Source organism: Xenopus laevis, chromosome 5S, assembly GCF_017654675.1.
Source record: "Xenopus laevis strain J_2021 chromosome 5S, Xenopus_laevis_v10.1, whole genome shotgun sequence".
Taxonomy (NCBI): Eukaryota; Metazoa; Chordata; class Amphibia; order Anura; family Pipidae; genus Xenopus; species Xenopus laevis.
The window spans coordinates 91,020,843-91,040,999 of record NC_054380.1 but is presented as its reverse complement, the minus strand read 5'-3'; the positions used below and the strand labels follow the sequence as shown (position 1 = coordinate 91,040,999).

General features: G+C 35.4%; 1 protein-coding gene across 12 annotated transcripts in view; it reads left to right on the top strand.

Moving 5' to 3' along the window:
* LOC108718067 (tenascin-X) overlaps window positions 1-20,157 on the top strand; it is a 102,962-nt gene that overhangs the window by 31,447 nt on the left and 51,358 nt on the right. For 11 of the 12 annotated variants that reach the window (XM_041564792.1, XM_041564786.1, XM_041564785.1 and 8 more), the window contains 15 exons: window positions 118-369; window positions 740-991; window positions 3,258-3,509; window positions 5,196-5,447; window positions 6,351-6,599; window positions 7,767-8,021; window positions 8,359-8,607; window positions 10,626-10,874; window positions 14,914-15,159; window positions 15,248-15,496; window positions 17,630-17,881; window positions 18,343-18,594; window positions 18,923-19,174; window positions 19,575-19,826; window positions 19,904-20,155. In XM_041564792.1, the coding sequence (XP_041420726.1) occupies window positions 118-369; window positions 740-991; window positions 3,258-3,509; window positions 5,196-5,447; window positions 6,351-6,599; window positions 7,767-8,021; window positions 8,359-8,607; window positions 10,626-10,874; window positions 14,914-15,159; window positions 15,248-15,496; window positions 17,630-17,881; window positions 18,343-18,594; window positions 18,923-19,174; window positions 19,575-19,826; window positions 19,904-20,155 (3,765 nt within the window). The remainder of the gene's footprint in view (window positions 1-117; window positions 370-739; window positions 992-3,257; window positions 3,510-5,195; window positions 5,448-6,350; window positions 6,600-7,766; window positions 8,022-8,358; window positions 8,608-10,625; window positions 10,875-14,913; window positions 15,160-15,247; window positions 15,497-17,629; window positions 17,882-18,342; window positions 18,595-18,922; window positions 19,175-19,574; window positions 19,827-19,903; window positions 20,156-20,157) is intronic. The other variant, XM_041564787.1, reaches the window with a different exon arrangement.

The following is a 20,157-nucleotide window of genomic DNA, read 5'->3' as shown; positions in this document are numbered from 1 at the left end:
AGTGTGGGAATATGTTATAATACTTGGAATGGATGTATCTATCTGCCTAATGATATATAGAGAGAGCAGAGAACATGCTAAATATGTACTAAAATGCATGGGGCTTTTGTCTTCCAGTTCCTTCCGTAATTACAAGCTTGATCATAGACAATGTAACAACCACTTTGATGTCTCTAAGATGGGCTATTCCATTAGGAAATATCAGTTCTTATATAATCCAAGTACAAGGGACTCCATCAAAGGAACTGATAGTAAATACAAATTCTTCCCTTGTGGATGAGTTGACACCTGGAAATTATTATACATTTGTGGTCTTTGCCACAGCTGGGAACATGAATGGCACAAAAACCAAAATTTCCACATTTATTGGTAAGCAAAGTTCTAGTAACTATACTTAAAAATTTCCTTCTAAGTCCTCAGTTGAACTTATATTTCTCCACTTCCCTCCTCAGTATTTAACTTCACTTGTCTCTAGACTTACAAATGTTTCTATCTGACTAATTTTGTGTGTTTGTGTGTGTGTGTATATTGAATAGAGTACAACCTGTTGTAAAATATAAGGATATTATAAGTCGCCGAGGAGTTTCATACATAATTTTTAGTGAGTCATGTGACAGAAATTACATCACTAAGCTCCATTTATAACTGAAGACATCACTTATTAGATGTTACCTTGGATAATATAGACCAAATAAAATGCTCAGTATGTACTAAAATGTATGGGTCATTTGTCTTCCAGTTCCTTCTGTAATTGCAAGCTTGGTCATAGACAATGTAACAACCACTTCAGTGTCTCTAAGCTGGGCTACTCCAGTAGGAAATATCAGTTCTTATATCATCCAAGTACAAGGGACTCCATCAAAGGAACTGATAGTGAATACAAATTCTTCCCTTGTGGATGAGTTGACACCTGGAAATTATTATACATTTGTGGTCTTTACCACAGCTGGGAACATGAATGGCACAAAAATAGAGAATTCCACATTTACTGGTAAGTAAAGGTCTAGTAACTATACCTAAAAATGTCCTTCTAAGTCCTCTGTTGAACTTATAATTGTCCACTTCCCTCCTCAATTTTTTAATTCTCTCCCAGTAGACAGCACTCCAGTTTCAATAAAACCGTCTTTATTGTATGTGGGACAGCAGCATGAAAATACAAAGTTTTGAGTGGCACTCCACTCTTTGTCAAGCATAAAAACACACATCACCACCTGACCTTAAATACAATGTATCACAGTGCCCCCTAGTGTCATGACATGTTTACATAACATACTTTTAGTGTTTAAAAATCAACAACTTTCCATATGTATCCAAATAACTTCCAGTAGTACTTATCTTTCAATGTATCCATCAAATATCATATCACAAAATCACTGAAGATTATTGTAGTTATATCCCACTCCCAGGAAGCGAATACAAATGTCCATGTAATAACCTATAAATAGATAAGATCAATTTCAAATTAAAAACTATTTCAATAAAAATGGATTCAGATCATACTCATGGTTCAGGCCATGTGGGGATAAGGTCCCCAGCCTCCTAATCCACTGAGCTTCCTTACGTAATGGTTCTTTGTCCCTGTTACCCCCACGTCTCCTTCTCGGGACTGTATCCAAAACTTGGAAGCGTAACTGACTAATAGTGTGACCACTTTCATTGAAATGTTTCGCAACAGGCTGGTTCAATTTATTCCTAATAGCTGACTTATTCTCAGTAAGTCTATCCCTTAAACAACGAACTGTTTTTCCCACATATGTTTTCCCACAGGAGCATTTAACACTGTAAACAACATATGTGGATATACAAGTAAAAAAGCCCCTGATGGGAATACGGGTGTCTTGTAGAGGATGATATATCCATTCTCCTTTCAATACATTACTACAATGACTACATCCACAACATGGAAAAGTTCCATTTTTAGGGTTTTTTAAATGGGTCTGTACATATTTTGGCGATGAACCCAAGTCTGCCCTTACCAATTTGGTTCCTATTGTTTCTGCCTTTGAATAGGACATCACCGGTGGAGTTCGAAATATCATTTTGTCTGGAAAACTCCTAGTTAATAAACTCCATTCCTTCCTGACTATTTTAGAGATTTCTCCACTCAATACATTATGTTGGTTAACAAATGGTATTCTTTTCGGAATTCGCTCTGTTTTGTGTTCACTATTTACTAATTCCCTTTCAGTTACCCTATCTATTCCATAAAGGATTTTAGATGGATAGCCTCTCATTCTGAATTTATCCTTCATTTTCTCTACTCTATCCGCTTGTTGCTGTTCATTTTGAACGATGCGTTTTACTCTCATCACTTGAGATCTAGGTAAAGATTTTTTTATGTGCGAGGGATGAAAGGAATCAAATCGCAGTAAACAAACCAACAGGAATACAATACTGTGATTTGATTCCTTTCATCCCTCGCACATAAAAAAATCATATTGAAAAGATAAGTACTACTGGAAGTTATTTGGATACATATGGAAAGTTGTTGATTTTTAAACACTAAAAGTTTGTTATGTAAACATGTCATGACACTAGGGGGCACTGTGATACATTGTATTTAAGATCAGGTGGTGATGTGTGTTTTTATGCTTGACAAAGAGTGGAGTGCCACTCAAAACGTTGTATTTTCATGCTGCTGTCCCACATACAAAAAGTTTTATTGAAACTGGAGTGCTGTTTACTGGGAGAGAATTAACGTAATAATGGAGCCTTGATGAACAGGCCACATGACGTGCACCTGATGATACACTGGCCAATTCAGTAAGTGCGGTCTAATTGGAATTGTTTGTGAAGTTTCCTCAATTTTTTAACCAGTCACTAGACTAGACAAATGTTTCAGTGTGGGAATATGTTGCAATACTTTTAATGGATGTACCTATCTGCCTAATTAGATATAGAGAGAGCAGACAACTTGCTCAATATGTACTAACATGCATGGGGCTTTTGTCTTCCAGTTCCTTCTGTAATTACAAGCTTGATCATAGACAATGTAACAACCATGTTGCAATACTTTTAATGGATGTACCTATCTGCCTAATTAGATATAGAGAGAGCAGACAACTTGCTCAATATGTACTAACATGCATGGGGCTTTTGTCTTCCAGTTCCTTCTGTAATTACAAGCTTGATCATAGACAATGTAACAACCATGTTGCAATACTTTTAATGGATGTACCTATCTGCCTAATTAGATATAGAGAGAGCAGACAACTTGCTCAATATGTACTAACATGCATGGGGCTTTTGTCTTCCAGTTCCTTCTGTAATTACAAGCTTGATCATAGACAATGTAACAACCACTTCGGTGTCTTTAAGCTGGGCTATTCCATTAGGAAATATCAGTTCCTATATCATCCAAGTACAGGGAACTCCATCAAAGGAACTGACAGTGAATACAAATTATTCTCTTGTGGATCAGCTGATACCTGGAAATTATTACACATTTACAGTCTTTGACACAGTTGGTAACATGAACAGCACGAAAAAAGAGAATTCTACATTTACAGGTAAGTACATTAAAGATGTCTTATAATAATAATGTACTTATAATCTATACTTTGCTCATTGCCTCATGGACCATACTTTACATTATATACGTAAAAGGTATTTTGGCAATAGGTACATGCCTTTTTAAACCCTCCACTTAGATATGCATACTAATCCCGTTACAAATATTGCAAGCAGCCTTAGCATTTGTTCCAAAAAACAGAAATGTATCGAACAAGTAAGAATTTTTTTTAGAAAAAAATATTGAAGAGATTACTAATTACAGCAATTAAATATACCAATATAAAATCTGAAAAATGTGATCTCCTTGGGTAGAATATATAAAAAGACATAGATGTCAATGGATAATAGAGTACAAACTATAAAAAAAAAATTCTAAAGCACGAGCCTGCATATGTAATTATTGATGTGTATAAGGTGTTTTTAGGCAACAACATTTCTATTAATTCCAAAAGCCTGTTTGGGCAAAATGATTAAGATGGCAGAGGTTTTTTTAAGCAACAAACCCTACATGATCCGGCTGTTGTCAGCCTGCATATTTTTGCAGGCTGTGAAAAGCAGATCTGCTCAGTTTCCCTGCTCCGCTGATTTGAATCTGATCAGCCTGTGTGCTCTCAGACACAGGGAGTTGGAGCTGAGGTCAGCCCAAATACGCGAATACAGGCTTACAAGAGCTGGAGTCTTCAGCCTGTGTGCCAACAGTCTTAAGATTGCTTGTGCACAAACAATCTTAAATTTTAAATAGGCCCCATAGTGTCAAGAGAGATTAAAAAAGAAGAAGAAAAAAAATAATTTGCCATACATGCTTTTCATAGAAGTAATGCACCTTAAAATAATATATTGTATGCTAACTTTATTGATCAAATTTACTAGTACCATTCAGCCATTACAATACATGCTGGCTGTTTACCAGACTTTTTAGAAGAGACAGTAACATTCAGTACCTTGTATTTAGATGCCATTCAGTCACCATCTTGTTGGTGGGCAGACAACAGCTTAGTGGATGTCCTAGATGCCCTCCTACTGTTTTGGTTAATAAACATTAGGCCTTACCCACAACTCATCTGTAACACAGACAGGAAGAACTCAGGATCTATAGTGAGCTTCAATAATAATATAGTGTAAGATAAAGGCAACAATGGATTTACCATAAATTGAAATCAGTAATATTTTACTAATTTGTAGTAAAACTGGTTAATTATCTGAGATGCGTCTGCAAACTATTTATCAATATGGATGCTAATTTGTGTCTGTGTTGGTAAATCAAGCTCAAGTTGTGGCACAAGCAATGTTTCCACTATTTGTGTTAGAAACTGCATCACTTCCGACTTGTGCTGTTTATAACAGCATTAGCACTTGGCGCAAATCAGTTGTGTGTATTAATGTAATCTGCTAAGGGCATTCTGAAATTCTGGGGTTCCCTTGCATAAAATAATCTGCTTGCATTAAATTCACCAGAGCAAGTTGGACAAGTAAATTGGCATGGGCTGCAATTTAATAGAAATGTGAGAGGGTGCAAATATCCTTGTAAATTACATCATTATGCTCTAAATTTTGCATTTGTTTTAGTGCTTTTTACTTGCTCTTGCATTTGAAATTAAACCCATTTATCATGTTTTAATAAACTATTGAATGTCACTTAATGCCACTTTAACTCAAGTTTGTGTTACTTCCTTTGTTCTCAGAACCTGCAAGCATAATTGTGAACGATGTGTTAAAGTTGAATGCGAATGTGTTAACTGTAAACTGGCAGCTCTCTCAAGGCAATTATAGTTATTATATGGCTGAAGTCATGATAAATCCACCTCAATTTTTTAACACAACATCACCTTTCTTGAGTTTCTATTCTCTGCCTATTGGAGAGCTCCACAAAATAAGGATCTTTGCAGTCGCTGGAAATGGTATTCAAGGGAAAAGAAGAACAGTATTATTCTTGTGTAAGTATTCTTGTTTTATTAGCAGCTATGAAGCCAATTATCTGGAATGTTTATGAATTTCAGGAAAAAGGGTTTTCCATAATTTAAAAACAATGCTTAGCATGAACCCCAATTTCCCCAATGACCTGGATTTATGGTGGGTCGTGTTACCATCAGTTACAAGGTATTCTATTACTATTATATTATCACAGAAAAATGGTGATCAAGCAAAACTGAGATTGAGCTAATCATGATACTGACTATGTTTTTACATGTATGTGCGAGGACCCTAACACTGTATGCTGGCACTGATGTGAATGATGAAAAGAATCTGGAATGTGCTGTGAAACATATTGTTCTTTTAATACACTAGTACATGCATCTCACAGGAGCAGAGCCACTTCTGCCATGAGGCAAGATGAGCAACCATTTACAAGCAGCGGCAAAAAGGCTCTACTAGTACAGAGAGTGCTATTGCACTCATTGCACAAGCTATGTGGTCCCCTTTGTCCCGCTCCAACGCTGATGTTTCAAGTGTGGAGCAGAAAAGTGGTGCTGACATTGGGGCTGCTGCCTCAAGCAGAAGCAGCCCCAGGATTGCCAGGAGCATCCGAGTAGTACTAGTAATTAACATATCCAACGGAACAGTTGCTTTGTGACAAACTTTAGTAAAGCTCTGGAAGCATACTTAGTAGATGTTGTAGCCGAACCATGTATCAACTGATATATCACATTTTAAAGTTAGCAATCTGGCTTAACGAGTTGCTATAGGGAAACTAAAAACATGAATCATATTTTGTAAAAGCAATCTGAACCCTAATATTAATGTTAACAGTTATATTAAAACAGGAATGCCTGTGCTTGTATTGATAACATCTTGTGCGTTCAATGTTATTAAAAAAGGTTCCATTTTCTCATCCATAGTATCAGATACTCTCAACTATACAAATGTATTCACTGATTCGGTTGCATTAGCTTGGATGTCGACAGATGAACATAATATATCTTTCGTAATTAATGTTACCGGATCTCCATCTGTCAGCTGGATAGGGTCTGCTAATCAAACACTGATTGAAGGTTTGACACCTGGGAATCTGTATACAATTCAGTTATCAGCTTACCAAGGAAGTGATATGTTATATGGTTTTGGAAGTTCGTTATTACTGCAAACAAGTAAGTCTAATTTTCTATTAATGTCTTATGTTTAATAATGTTTTTACAAAAATATAATAGTTTTTTTCATAACACATACTAATGAAACGGTCAATGTTTAACTTAGGGTAGAGTCTACATGGTTCCAATTAAAAGGACCCGTGTCTGACCCAGACCCACTGACCCCAAACCCGACCTGCACCCACCATCTAACACATCCCTCTACTCAGAGCCACTAACCGACCCAAGTTAAACTTTCCTTCTGACCCGGGGTCCATGAAACAGGAAGTGACATCATTGTAGACTGGAAGTGACGTCACTCTGGTGCAGGTTCCTTTTCATCCAGAAAGGTACTAAAAAATTCACCAACAGCACTAGGGAGGTTGGGAGAGAGCAATATCGCACATTTGTTGGGTTACCCGCAGACTACACACATGGGAATCAGGGATTTTCTACCCAGAACCTGACAGCTTTGCAGGTATTCCATGGGTACCTACGGGTACCTGACCTGGTGCAGGACTCTTACTTAGGGGGCCATTAATCAAGGTGAGTAAGAAAATCGCATAAAAATATACAAACCTTACATTGGCCTTACATCACTTCATAAAATGCAACATATTTGTATCCCTCTGCTATAAATATAAATCTGCATAAATTGTATAGCATTCTCCTAATATAACTGATAAATACACAAGCTAAAGATGTATATATTGTAGTTAAAAACTCTGCAAGACAATAGAAGGTATTCTTGACCATCAAACATTCTACCCTCCATTCATTTCTGCCTTTTCCTTACCCTACATGTTAAGTTCACAAATCTTCATTTATGCATTACAAGTACAAGTACTTCTGATGAGGGATTATTTTATATATATTTGTAGTAGATTGATTGAGGAACTTTTACTTTCACTGAACATCTTGGTGATGTCAATTATGAAAATGTTTTAAGGTATAGCCCTGAGTATACTTCTAGTTAAAAACTAGACTACATACTTACTCTTAAGAAGAATGGATGTAAAACCTGTACAATGTACAAACTCAAAAACATTGACCTACATGATATTATAGGAATGTAAAATTGTTGATTTATTTGACCTAGTAATTATATATTTGTTATGATTTAGAATAAAATTATCTAGAGAAAAAGTAACTTATTAACTTATTTTTCTCTTCAACCTCTGAACACAGGGCCTGGTGTGGTTAATAACATCGAGGTTGGAAATGTGTCCACTTATTCAGTAGACCTAAGCTGGGGTCCGCCCATCGGACAACATAATTACTACAGTATTGAAGTAATTGGATATGTACTTCAGCAGCTGAATACAACTTTGGAATCAATATCCGTCCAAAGTCTCACTCCAGGAACAAATTATACATTTAGAATCCAGGCAGTGGTTGGGGATAATTTATTAGGAGATCCAGCTGATATTTCTTCTTTTACAAGTTAGTATGGAAATTATGTATTGGGATTTCTTTTTGAAAACTGTAGAAATGTATAGATGTGTATAGATAAAGCATAACCTTCAGTGCTGTAGTTGCAGAAATGTGCAGCACTGTATTAATAGGGATAACGGCAAGTCTTCAAATCATGGTGGATTGTGCCAATTGTATGTTCTCTGTGTGTCTGTGTGGGTTTTCTCTGAGTACTCCAATTCACTCCAAAACAACCGGGCCAACTGTCTCTTGATTAAATGAATCATGTGTTGTTTGACACTGATAAGGCCCTTAGACTGAAAACTCTGTACTCTGGACTAATATTTTACCTATTTCTACCCCCCAGAACCTGGCAACATCAACATCCTGAATATAGATAAGATAAGTAACAGCTCATTATATGTGAGTTGGCAGCTAACAGAAGGCAACAGAACATCATATCTTGTAGAAGTAAGAGGAGATGCACCTCAACAATTCTATGTGGAATCAGAATCAGTAATTATTACTAACTTAACCACTGGAAATCAGTATACAGTGGGGATTTCTGCAATTGCTGGGTCCCAGCAAGGTAACAAGTATGAGTTCTCAGTTTTGTGTAAGTATTCCCATATAGTTACATTCTATTGCATTGTTTTATTATTGTAGCTTCATATGTTATCAATTTATTGTCTCCAGCTTAATATAGTTGCTGGACAAAGTTGTAACAGTATGGAACAAGAGGTTCCTTATTTGCCTCACCAACTTGGAACTCATTTGCTGTATCCTGCATTTTATTTGCAGTCATTTTTGCTGTGACACTATAGCTTTTCATCTCTTCAGCTAAGCAGTTATACTGTCTTTATATTATATAAATGTAGCATAACAATTTCAAAATCAAATACCTTTCATGATATATGAAGCATAAATTTGGACAGTTGTTGTGAAGGCATTGTGAAGTGTCAAAGGCCCATTTGCCATGAATACAATGCTGCCAAACACCATCGGCAATGTATTAATAGGGTGAGTATAAGTCATTACTCACAATGTAACAATGTGAGGGTGAGCTTGCATTATTCTCAAAAACTGAGGGTAGTGGGGAAATGGTCACAGGGAGCACAGAAAGACCATCATGGTTTCATTTCACTTTGAGGAATCAGGTTCATTTATATTTATTTGTTTAGAGGGTTTTTTTATAGTATTTTTTACATAAGCCCAAAAAAATAAGATCATGTCAAAGAGGGGGTATATTTGCCCTTTAACCAAAAGCTAAGGTTTTTAATCCTTTACATAGACAATCTAAATATGATGAAGGAGCCAAGGTGTATGATTTACAGGAAAATACCAGACTGCCGATAGCCCCTATTGTTATTTATTAAACACGTCCATCAGTTCATTGTCCCTACCCTGCAATGTATCATTCCTCAGGGTAGTCAGCATAGTGGCAATTTTGGGTGCTGTAAGCTCCAGATTTTTTAGTAGTCTGACAATATGGTGCCAAAATGTCAGTAAAAGGTCAACATAGACTTACATGTTAATTGTCTGGCAAACACTCATGTCAGCACTTGTCAGCTGATAGTAACCTACTAACATAGAGATATGTTTAGAGGCTACTATCACTTGAAAATCAGTAACACAAGTCTGTAGGGGACTGCTTGTAGTGTACAGAATATTTGATCTACTAAATATTGCCAATGTCCTTAGATTTTTTACTGGTAGGCAGACTGAGCATTTTCATGTTTCTCTGGTTATTTGGGTGATATTCCTTAAATATATAATGTTGACTTTTGAGTTAGGGATTTTTAGCAAATTACATCTGTGTGAACTCTAGTTTGGAGATCTTTTTGTATACTGTACAAAAAGGTTCTATTGACAGGAGTTGCACATAGTGCTTCATGGTGTTCGTGGTGGTTTGTGCTCTCACAGCCTAGGTATATACACTTACCATATGAAGGCAGTAGCCTTAACAGAGTGGAAATACTGTAGGTTTATAGTACAGTATAATAGAATCAATAAGCATTGGGCTCCAGGGGGAAAACTTCTAGTGTGATCTAATACTATTTTCACAATTTTGTACTATTTTTGTTCATATGCCTTTTAATGCTTACAGGCATCTTAGCATCTCAGATAAAAATATTTGTTATTTCACTTCAAAGCTGGCCATACATGTAGTTACTGTAAATATATACATTTTGACAAAATTGTATAGAAATAGCTATTTGTTCTTAGTTTTCAATTAGAGCTGACCATCCAAAACCGAAATCTTGGTTGGTTGATGATGACCCCTATGGCCATATGTATGGTGGCATCAGCTAATATTATTATTATTATTATGATTATTATTATTATGATTATTATTATTATTATTATTATTATTAACATGTATTTTGAAAGCACCAACATATTAATGCTGTACAAAAAATGGGTTTATACAAAGAAGATACAGAATTACATACATACTGTAATAAACAGAAACTAATACAAAATGTGAGATGCAAAAAATGAATTCCACATTCCTATAGTCATGTAACTGTCAGCCCCAAGATCATTTCAGGTGTGGTCAATGTACACAGCAGCAGAGTGAAACTAGTTCTGCAGTTGTCAGTGAGAAACCTTTTTAATTTTTCTCTTCCACAGTGTCAGATACACTCAGCTGTACAAATATATCAACTAAATCCATTAAACTGTTATGGAATGCTCTATCAGAGTCCAACATAACCTATACAATAAATGTAATTGGTTCTCCACCTGGGAATTGGTCAAATTTTACCAATGAAATTGTGCTTGAAAATTTGATCCCAGGCAATCTATATATAATTCAGCTATCTGCTTATCAAGGGAATAACGTGTTGCATGGTTATGGAGGCCAGATTTCAGTTTACACAAGTAAGTATTTACAATTTTTAATTTATCATATGGTGAATCGTTGTACATCTAGTCATACTACTGACTGGTCTACATGTGCTTTTCTAAGGATATGCATTTACGAATGACTTAATTCAATTCCAGTCCCATTTGAGTAAGATTTTTTGTGTATATTTTTTCCAAGGTCAGCTTCAGAGTTTTCATGATATTTGCTAAATCATCTTTAGGTTTCCATGCTGAGTTTTTACTTCTACAACTACTTTCCTGCTTGAAGTTGTTATAAATCATATTCTAGTTGAATCTAAACACTTTCCTGGCAATCAAAAAAGTGTTTTAGAAATTGTTAAGGCAAAGCAAATACATGTGCAAAGTCTTACTAATGGCACCACCTGTTTTACAAAATCAAAAATTATTACATTTAGTGATATGTTATAGCTCAGCAGAAGCACTGAGGATTAAAGCCTCTCTAAAGCATTAGCTTTAGAGTAGAAAAGGGCTTTGTACATCTGTATTGGTATTGGTATTCTTACCAGTTCATATGCATTGTAAACACACATTTAGGGGATTATTTACTAAACTCAGAATGCAAAAATCACAAAAAATTTATGATTTATTTCACAAATTTTTCAGAATTTATTAAACCCAGAGGATGGAAAAGTCTGAATCTAAAAATCTGGCATCTTAGACCTGTTGAGGTTGCATATAAGTCAATGGGAGAAGTCCCAATGATTTTTTGATGTTCACTGGGTTTTTGGCAATACCCCGAAGTTTTCGGGTGAAAAATCCGAAAAAATCGTGAAAATCTGATGAAAAATCGGAAAAAATTTGCAAAAATCTGATTTTTCACGATTTCTTCGGATTTTTTCCCGCAAACAAAATTTTTGGGAAAGTGTATTAAATAAGCCCAAAAAACCCATGCGGATTTGGTCGGAGTTTTTTTCAGAAAATATTGAGATAAATTCGGACTTTGAAAAATAACCCCCTTAATGTTTAGGGGCCGATTCACTAACTTCGAGTGAAGGATTTGAAGGTAAAAAACTTCGAATTTCGGAATTTTTTTTGGGCTACTTCGACCATCGAATGGGCTACTTCGACCTTCGACTACGACCATGACTTCGAATCGAAGGATTCGAAAGAAAAATCGTTCGACTATTCGACCATTCGATAGTCGAAGTACTGTCTCTTTAAAAAAAACTTCGACCCCCTAGTTCGCCATCTAAAAGCTACCGAAGGTCCCCATAGGCTTGGCTAACTTTTTTGATCGAAGGATATTTCTTCGATCGTTGGATTAAAATCTTTGAATCATTCGATTCGAAGGATTTTATCCTTCGATCGAACTATCTGCGCTAAATACTTTGACTTCGAAGGATTTTAGTTCCTAGTTGAATATCGAGGGTTAATTAACCCTCGATATTCGACCCTTAGTGAATCGGCCCCTTAGTGTTTTCATAAAAAAAAAAATTGTATTTTCACAGTTTTTTTCCTTTCAGTTTCCGAATTAAGTTTAAATACTGACTAGGTAGATATGATCTTAATGAAAAATACACATATCCTATTTTAAAGGAATGTTTACGTGGGACTGGGCTGTGAATTTAAATGGTTACATCCTTTTTAGTTGGGACAGAGGGATTAAAAAGGGTGGAGGAGCGTCTTTGTATGTAAAGCCTGAATTAAAGCCATGCACTAAAGAAAAATAATTTTTTAAATATGTAGATAGTAAAAACATTATGTAGCAAGGGGAGGGACCCTTAATATCAGAGGGGGTTCAGCTGGTTGATGAGATCAGAAAAAAGATCTGAACTGTTATTTTTAGCCTGTTTACATAAATGAGGAACCAGTTAATGAAGGCTTCCTTCTTAATAGTCCCAATCCTGGTAATACAACTAATGATGCATTGTTTACACATGAGGAAATTCAAAAAAGACTAGAACATGTTAATATAAACAAAGGTCCGGGACCAGATGGTATTCATCCCAGGGTACTTAGAGAGCTTAGCTCTGTGATTGCCAAACCGCTTAATTTAATTTTTCAGGATTCATTGAGGTCTGGCACGGTGCTGAGGGACTGGTGAATTGATAATGTAGTGCCACTATTCAAAAAGTGATTCTGCTCTCAGCCTCAAAACTAAAGGCCGGTTAGTCTTCAGTGGTAGGAAAGCTTTTCAAATGCGTATTAAAGGAGAATTCAACCTGTAATAAAAAAAAACCCTCCCCCTACCCTGGGTAGACCCCCTCCCTCCTCCCCCCAGCCTACCTGCCCCCTGGGCAAATGCCCCTAATTTTTTACTCACCCCTCTGTGAAGATTCTGGTAAAAAAATTATGGGCATTTGCCCGGGGCAGGTAGGCTGGGGGAAAGAGGGAGGGGGTCTAACCAGGGTAGGGGGAGGGTTTTTTTTATTACAGGTTGAATTCTCCTTTAATACACATTCAAAAAGCTTTCCTACCACTGAAGACTAACCGGCCTATAGTGGTCTTGAACATAGTATTTGTACCTGGATAGAGAACTGGCTAAAAGATAGACTACAAAGAGTGGTGGTATATGGAACATTTTCTAATTGGACCAGTGTTGTTAGTGGAGTACCGCAGGGCTCTGTACTTGGTCCTTTGCTTTTCAACTTGTTTATTAATGACATGGAAGTGGGCATTGAAAATACTGTTTCTAATTTTGCAGATGAAACTAAATTGTGCAGACCTATAAGTTCCATGCAGGATGTTGCCATTTTGCAGAATGATTTGACTAAATTGGAAAACTGGGCAGCAAATTGGAAAATGATGTTCAATGTTAATAAATGCAAGGTTATGCAAAAATAAATGGCAAAAATAATATAAATGGAGGTTATACACTAAATGGCAGTGTGTTGGGAGTTTCCTTAAATGAGAAGGATTGTTTTTTAGATAACAAGTTGTCTAATTCTGCCCAGTGTCATTCTGTGGCTACTAAAGCAAATAAAGTTCTGTCTTGCATAAAAAGGGCGTAAACTCAAGGAATGAAAACATAATTTTGCCTCTCTATAGGTCCCTGGTGAGGCCTCATCTGGAGTATGCAGTGCAGTTTTAGGCTCTAGTCCTTAAGAGGGATATAAATGAGCTGGAGAGTGCAGATACACTCTAACTGGTTAGAGGGATGTAAGACTTAAATTATGAGGGTAGACTGTCAATGTTGGGGTTCTTTTCTCTGGAAAAAAGATGCATAAGAGGGGACATGATAAAACTTTACAAGTTTATTATAGACAAAAAGCAGGGGACCTTTGTACCCATAAAGAGAATCATTACAACGGAGGCCACTCCTTCAGACTAGAGGAAAATAACTTTCATTTGAAGCAGTGTAGGTGGTTCTGCACAGTAAGAACAATGAGGCTGTGGAATGCACCATCGATGATAGGATGGCCGATTCTGTTAATGCCTTTGAGTGGCTTCGATGTTTTTTTTTGGACAAGCATAATATCCATGGCTATTGTGATACTAAAATCTATAGTTAGTGTATGGTATATATAGTTTATGTATACAGTTTTTGATAAATAATCTCCATTAGGGCAGATTTATTAACATTTTAATTTATCATTAATTATTATTCAAGTTTTTGTGCTAAAACTTAATAATTCAAATTAGGGTTAATTGGTTAGTTGGAAACTGTCTTAGCAAAAGTTAAGTGGTTATTTTCAATTCCAGTTTTTCAAATGTTTTTGAAAGTTTATATTTTGGGTTTGTGTTTAATTAAAAAAAAATAAGAATATTTGCCAATTCTGCTTTTGATAAATAGGCCTTGGGCATTTCCCAAACATTACTCAGCAAGAATAGCAATTCACAATATAAATATGTTTCTGATCACTACAATATTAATTTAAGAAATAAATTAAATTACACCTCCAGCCAAAAAATGCCTTTTTCAGTGAAATAACAGAACCTTTTATTTTAGGATATTTTTTTGGGGAGCCTCTAAAAAGTCTAGTAACTCAAACAAGTGTATTTGTGTTTTCATTTGTTTTTAGTACAATGGCTAATCATTTAAAAGAAACATTAACATCATTCTTTGATGATTTTATTTTTATTTTTAATGCAGGACCAGATGAAGTCAGGAATGTGACGTTTGGTAAAGAGACAATCAGTTCTATAGATGTGTCATGGCTTCCTCCAGTTGGTAACTACAGCTTCTTCAAAGTGGAGATTAGTGGAGTTCAAAACATGACAAACTCAACATTGTGGACTTTTCAAGAACTTACTGCTGCCACCCAGTACAAAATCCAGATCTTTGCAGTAGCAGGAGAAGATATAACAGGATCTTCTGTAGTCTTTCTACTATATACCAGTATGATGTTTATTCAGATTCAAATAAATATCTTAAGAAATTGTAAATCATATATTGTTAACTGATGACATATTTGTGTTTTTTATAGGGCCTGATGTTGTCCGAAATCTTAGTATCAGTTTGTTAAACACCACTAGTGTTTTCCTCTCATGGCACAAACCTCAAGGTGGCAAAAGCGACTACAATATAGAAGTTTTAGACACTGATATAACCATCACAAGCTCCACAGAGTCATGCACAATTACTGGACTTAATCCTGGATCCCAGTATACTTTTCTTGTCTATGCAGTAGTTGGAAATATTAAAGGCAATCCAGTCAATGTTTCAGTTGGAACTAGTAAGTTGTGATTTCATGAATTATTCTGTAACAATGGGAGTAGATCTGTCTATATATGAAAGATCCCATGAGCTGAGCAAAAATGCAACTGCAAATATACTCAAAAGATATTCGCAATTTATTAAAGAAAATGTCTAAAGTTAATAGGTATTACCTTTATTTTTTTTAACCATTTTATATAAAAAAAAAGTTGATATTTTACATTTTATTGAAAATAAGTCTCCTTATTTTTCCTTAAATGTTCCTGTGCTCCAGGATTTGAAAAAAAAAGTTGCATTAATTTTATTGCATTTTTTCCTGCAATTGTTTTTTTTTCTTTCTTAAAAATGGATAAATCTGACTTTATGTAGTAGCAAAATATATATTAAAATATTATTCGCAGCATTCATGTGGCCTGACAGAGGGACATGTATTGCATCACTTCTGGCTATAAGTAGTACTATGTAAAAGTACAGTGTACAAATGATAAATAATAAAAACATTAAAAATAAATATTTAATTTCAATACAAGGTGGATCCTTGCTTGAGCCCAACTTTAAATTTGAATTTGATTTTTATTATGTATTTAACTTCATATTTGCAACATATTTGCGGATCATAGACCAAACTTAGTGAATTGCAGTACTTGACCATCGTCATGAGCAAATAACCCTTTATTTTAGTACAGTGCATCTTCTCTATAATGTATAAATTATATATAGATATAATTTTATATATATATATCCTGGAAAAAGGCGAGCACTCACAGGTCTTATGACGCAAGAAAATCAGTGAAATTTATTTAAAATAAATAACTGACGTTTTGGCTAATCCTATAGCCTTTTTCAAAGTGCAACACACAGTGAAGACCAAACATTTAAACCCCAAGTAGCGGGAAAACAAACGTGATGACGTCATCAGGTGTCAAGGGGCGTGGAAAAGAGTATACAGCACAAAGAAAAAGAAAAATAAAGCCTGAACATACAATAAAAATAGAATCAAAATAAAATAATATTGCCCACATGCAATCAGTAGTCTTATATAGAAATAACATGGTTATTAAGTGCCAATAAATGCATAATCTCAAAACACAGCATAAAAGATGAGTAATCATTAACATAGTGTGATCCCCATACTGTTCCACAAGGTGGGCGTCACATCCAGTTGAAAGATGCAAAATAAAAAGTTCAAGTCAGGTGTTTCGGTTATTTCTGTTACTTAATCACAAGCAATGACAGATTGTACAATGTAGTATGTGGCAAACCCAGTGCTTCGGTACAACTGATATGTCAAACAAACATTATAGGACTTACTGTCAGTATCAGGTATATATATGTGGCTGCATTCATGGGCCATTGTATTCTTCTAGAGGTGTAGCAACCTTGGTAAAAGGTAATAATGTTTCTCATGGGGGGTAAGCACACGTAGGGGGTTATTTATCACAGTCCAAATTTATCTCAATAGTTCATGAAATATACTCCAACCAAATTCGTGGGGGTAATTATTTATCAATACATTTTCCTGAAAATTTTCAGTTCGGAAAAAACTCAAAAAAATTGTTATCACCCGAATATTTTAATCATGTGAAGTTTCAGATTTTCTGCCCTAAAACCACGAAATCTTCCGATTTTTGCCCGAAACCCAGCACAGAGCAGGATATCTTTGGGACTTCTCCCATTGTCTTATATACAACGTTGGCAGGTCATAACTTTAATAAATAACCCCCCAACTGTTTTTAGCTTTCCCTAATTTTAATAAATTGGAACAGTTCAGCTATAGTTAAAAATATAGGTATCCATTATCCAGTAAGCTCCAAATTCAGGAAAGGGCGTCTCCCATAGACTCCCATTTTTAAAAATGATTTTTTTCTATGTACTGATAAAATAGTACCTTATTGGAAGCAGAACAAGCCTATTTACAGAAAGATCCATTGTGTGGGAAGCCCTAGGTCACAGCATTTCAGATAACATTCCCATACCTGTATTACCATTTCAGGGAAAATACACTATATAATATTAACATCTACTAATGAATATTCTGCCATAGCTGCATGAAACACCTTTCTTGGGATTTAAAAAAAATCCTGTTACACTGGGTAAGATCCAAAAAATAATGCTCAGTAAGCAGTAAAATGCATGGCCTTTTATTTTCCAGTTCCTTCAGTAATTGGAAGCTTGATCATAGACAACATCACCACCAACTCTGTGTCTCTAAGCTGGCCTATTCCATTCGGAAGTATCAGTTCCTATGTCATCCAAGTCTTAGGGGCTACATGGAAGGAACTGATAGTGAATACAAATTCTACAACTGTGGATGAGTTGACACCTGGAAATTATTATATATTCGTGGTCTTTGCAACAGCTGGGAACATGAATGGTACAAAAACTGAGAATTCTACTTTTACAGGTAAATATATGAAATAGTTTTGACTACAAATAAAAGTGTTTTTTCTGAATATTGCAAGTTCTTAAATTCATTTATTCTCTGTTATTTAAAACAGTATTGCTTAAATATATTATAATTCGATTTTAAGGAGCAAACTATTTTTGCAGTGGTTGCCCCCCAGTTTACAATATGTGGATTTTGGAGTGGAAAGCACCTACAGTATAATCTCTGTAACATCATAGCATTTGTGCAAATGTTTAATGCTGTAGGTTACAAAGGATTTGTTTCATATTACATTAACTTTGCTCCCATTCTGTGAACCAAAAGTGCTGCTCAGACAGATCTCACCAAAAAACTAATTTCCATTCAACGCAGACAACGTGTCTTAATGCTCTTCAACCGACCAACTAGATGATTTCATTTATATCATATAATGCTATCACATGTTCAGTATGTAATAACATGATTTACTTATCTTCCAGTTCCTTCAGTAATTACAAGCCTGATCATAGACAATGTCACCACCAATTCTGTGTCTCTAAGCTGGGCTATTCCATTAGGGAACATCAGTTCCTATATCATCCAAGTCTTAGGGACTCCATCAAAGGAACAAATAGTGAATACAAATTCCTCACTTGTGGATCAGCTGATTCCTGGAAATTATTATACATTCACAGTCTTTGCCACAGCTGGGAATATGAATGGCTCAATAACAATGAATTTTACATTTATAGGTAAGTTAACTATTATGAAGGTCTAGTGCCTACTACTAAAAATGTCCTTATAATTTAGCCAGTTCTCCAGTTTCTCTTTTGTTTGTTACTTTTAATTTAATTCAGTTATATTTTTCTATAAAAATATTTTAATATGATTTTAAGATTTAAGCACATTACTTACATCTTTGCATCACTGAGTTTAGCAGAACAGTGGATGCCAACAAGTGTTTAGTACATGGATTTTGGAGTCAGATTTAGTTAGATGATTTCTGTTGTATCATATAATGCTATTACATCACAGAACATGTTCAGTATATAGTAACATTCATGGTTCACTTATTTCCAGTTCCTTCACTAATTACAAGCCTGACCATAGACAATGTCACCACCAATTCAGTGTCTCTAAGCTGGCCTATTCCATTAGGGAACATCAGTTCCTATATCATCCAAGTCTTAGGAATTCCATCAAAGGAACTGACAGTGAATACAAATTCTTTTCTTGTGGATCAGCTGATACCTGGAAATTATTATATATTTGTGGTCATTGCAACAGCTGGGAATATGAATGGCACAGAAATACTGAATTCTACATTTACAGGTACGTTAACTGTTAAAGAGGTCATATGGGTTTTGGTATCACTTTCAATATGATAATTTCAGTTTGTATCATGTAATACTACACAACACAGCACATGCTCAGTGTGTACTAACAAGCATGGTTCACTTATCTTCCAGTTCCTTCATTAATTGCAAGCCTGACCATAGACAATGTCAACACCAATTCAGTGTCTCTAAGCTGGCCTATTCTATTAGGAAATATCAGTTCCTATATCATCCAAGTTCAATTCGAAACACATTGAAGTCAATGGCCGTTAAACGTATTTTGCTGCACATCAGTTCGCCCAGTTCTTCAGTTTCTCTTGTTACTTTTAATTTAAATTAATTATATTTCTCTCTATATGCTCAGTACTAAAATACATGGTACTTTTATCTTCCAGTTCCTACAGTAATTACAAGCTTGATCATAGACAGTGTCACTACCAATTCAGTGTCTCTAAGCTGGTCTATTCCATTAGGAAATATTAGTTCCTATATCATCCAAGTTTTAGGGACTTCATCAAAAGAATTGACAGTGAATTTAAATTCTACAATTGTGGATCAACTGATACCTGGAAATTATTATATATTCATGGTCTTTGCCACAGCTGGAAACATGAATGGAACAAAAACACACAACTCTACATTCACAGGTAAGCTAACCTTTTTGAAGTTACCTTTGACACATCACTGCTCAGTATGTACTAAAGTGAATTATTTTATCTTCCAGTTCCTTCAGTAATTGCAAAACTGACCATAGACAATGTCACCACCAATTCAGTGTCTCTAAGCTGGCCTATTCCATTTGGGAACATCAGTTCCTATATCATCCAAATCTTAGGAACTCCGTCAAAGGAACTGATAGTGAATACAAATTCTTCCCTTGTGGATCAGCTGATACCTGGAAATTATTATACTTTCATGGTCTTTGCCATAGCTGGGAATATGAATGGTATAAAAACACAGAATTCTACATTTACAGGT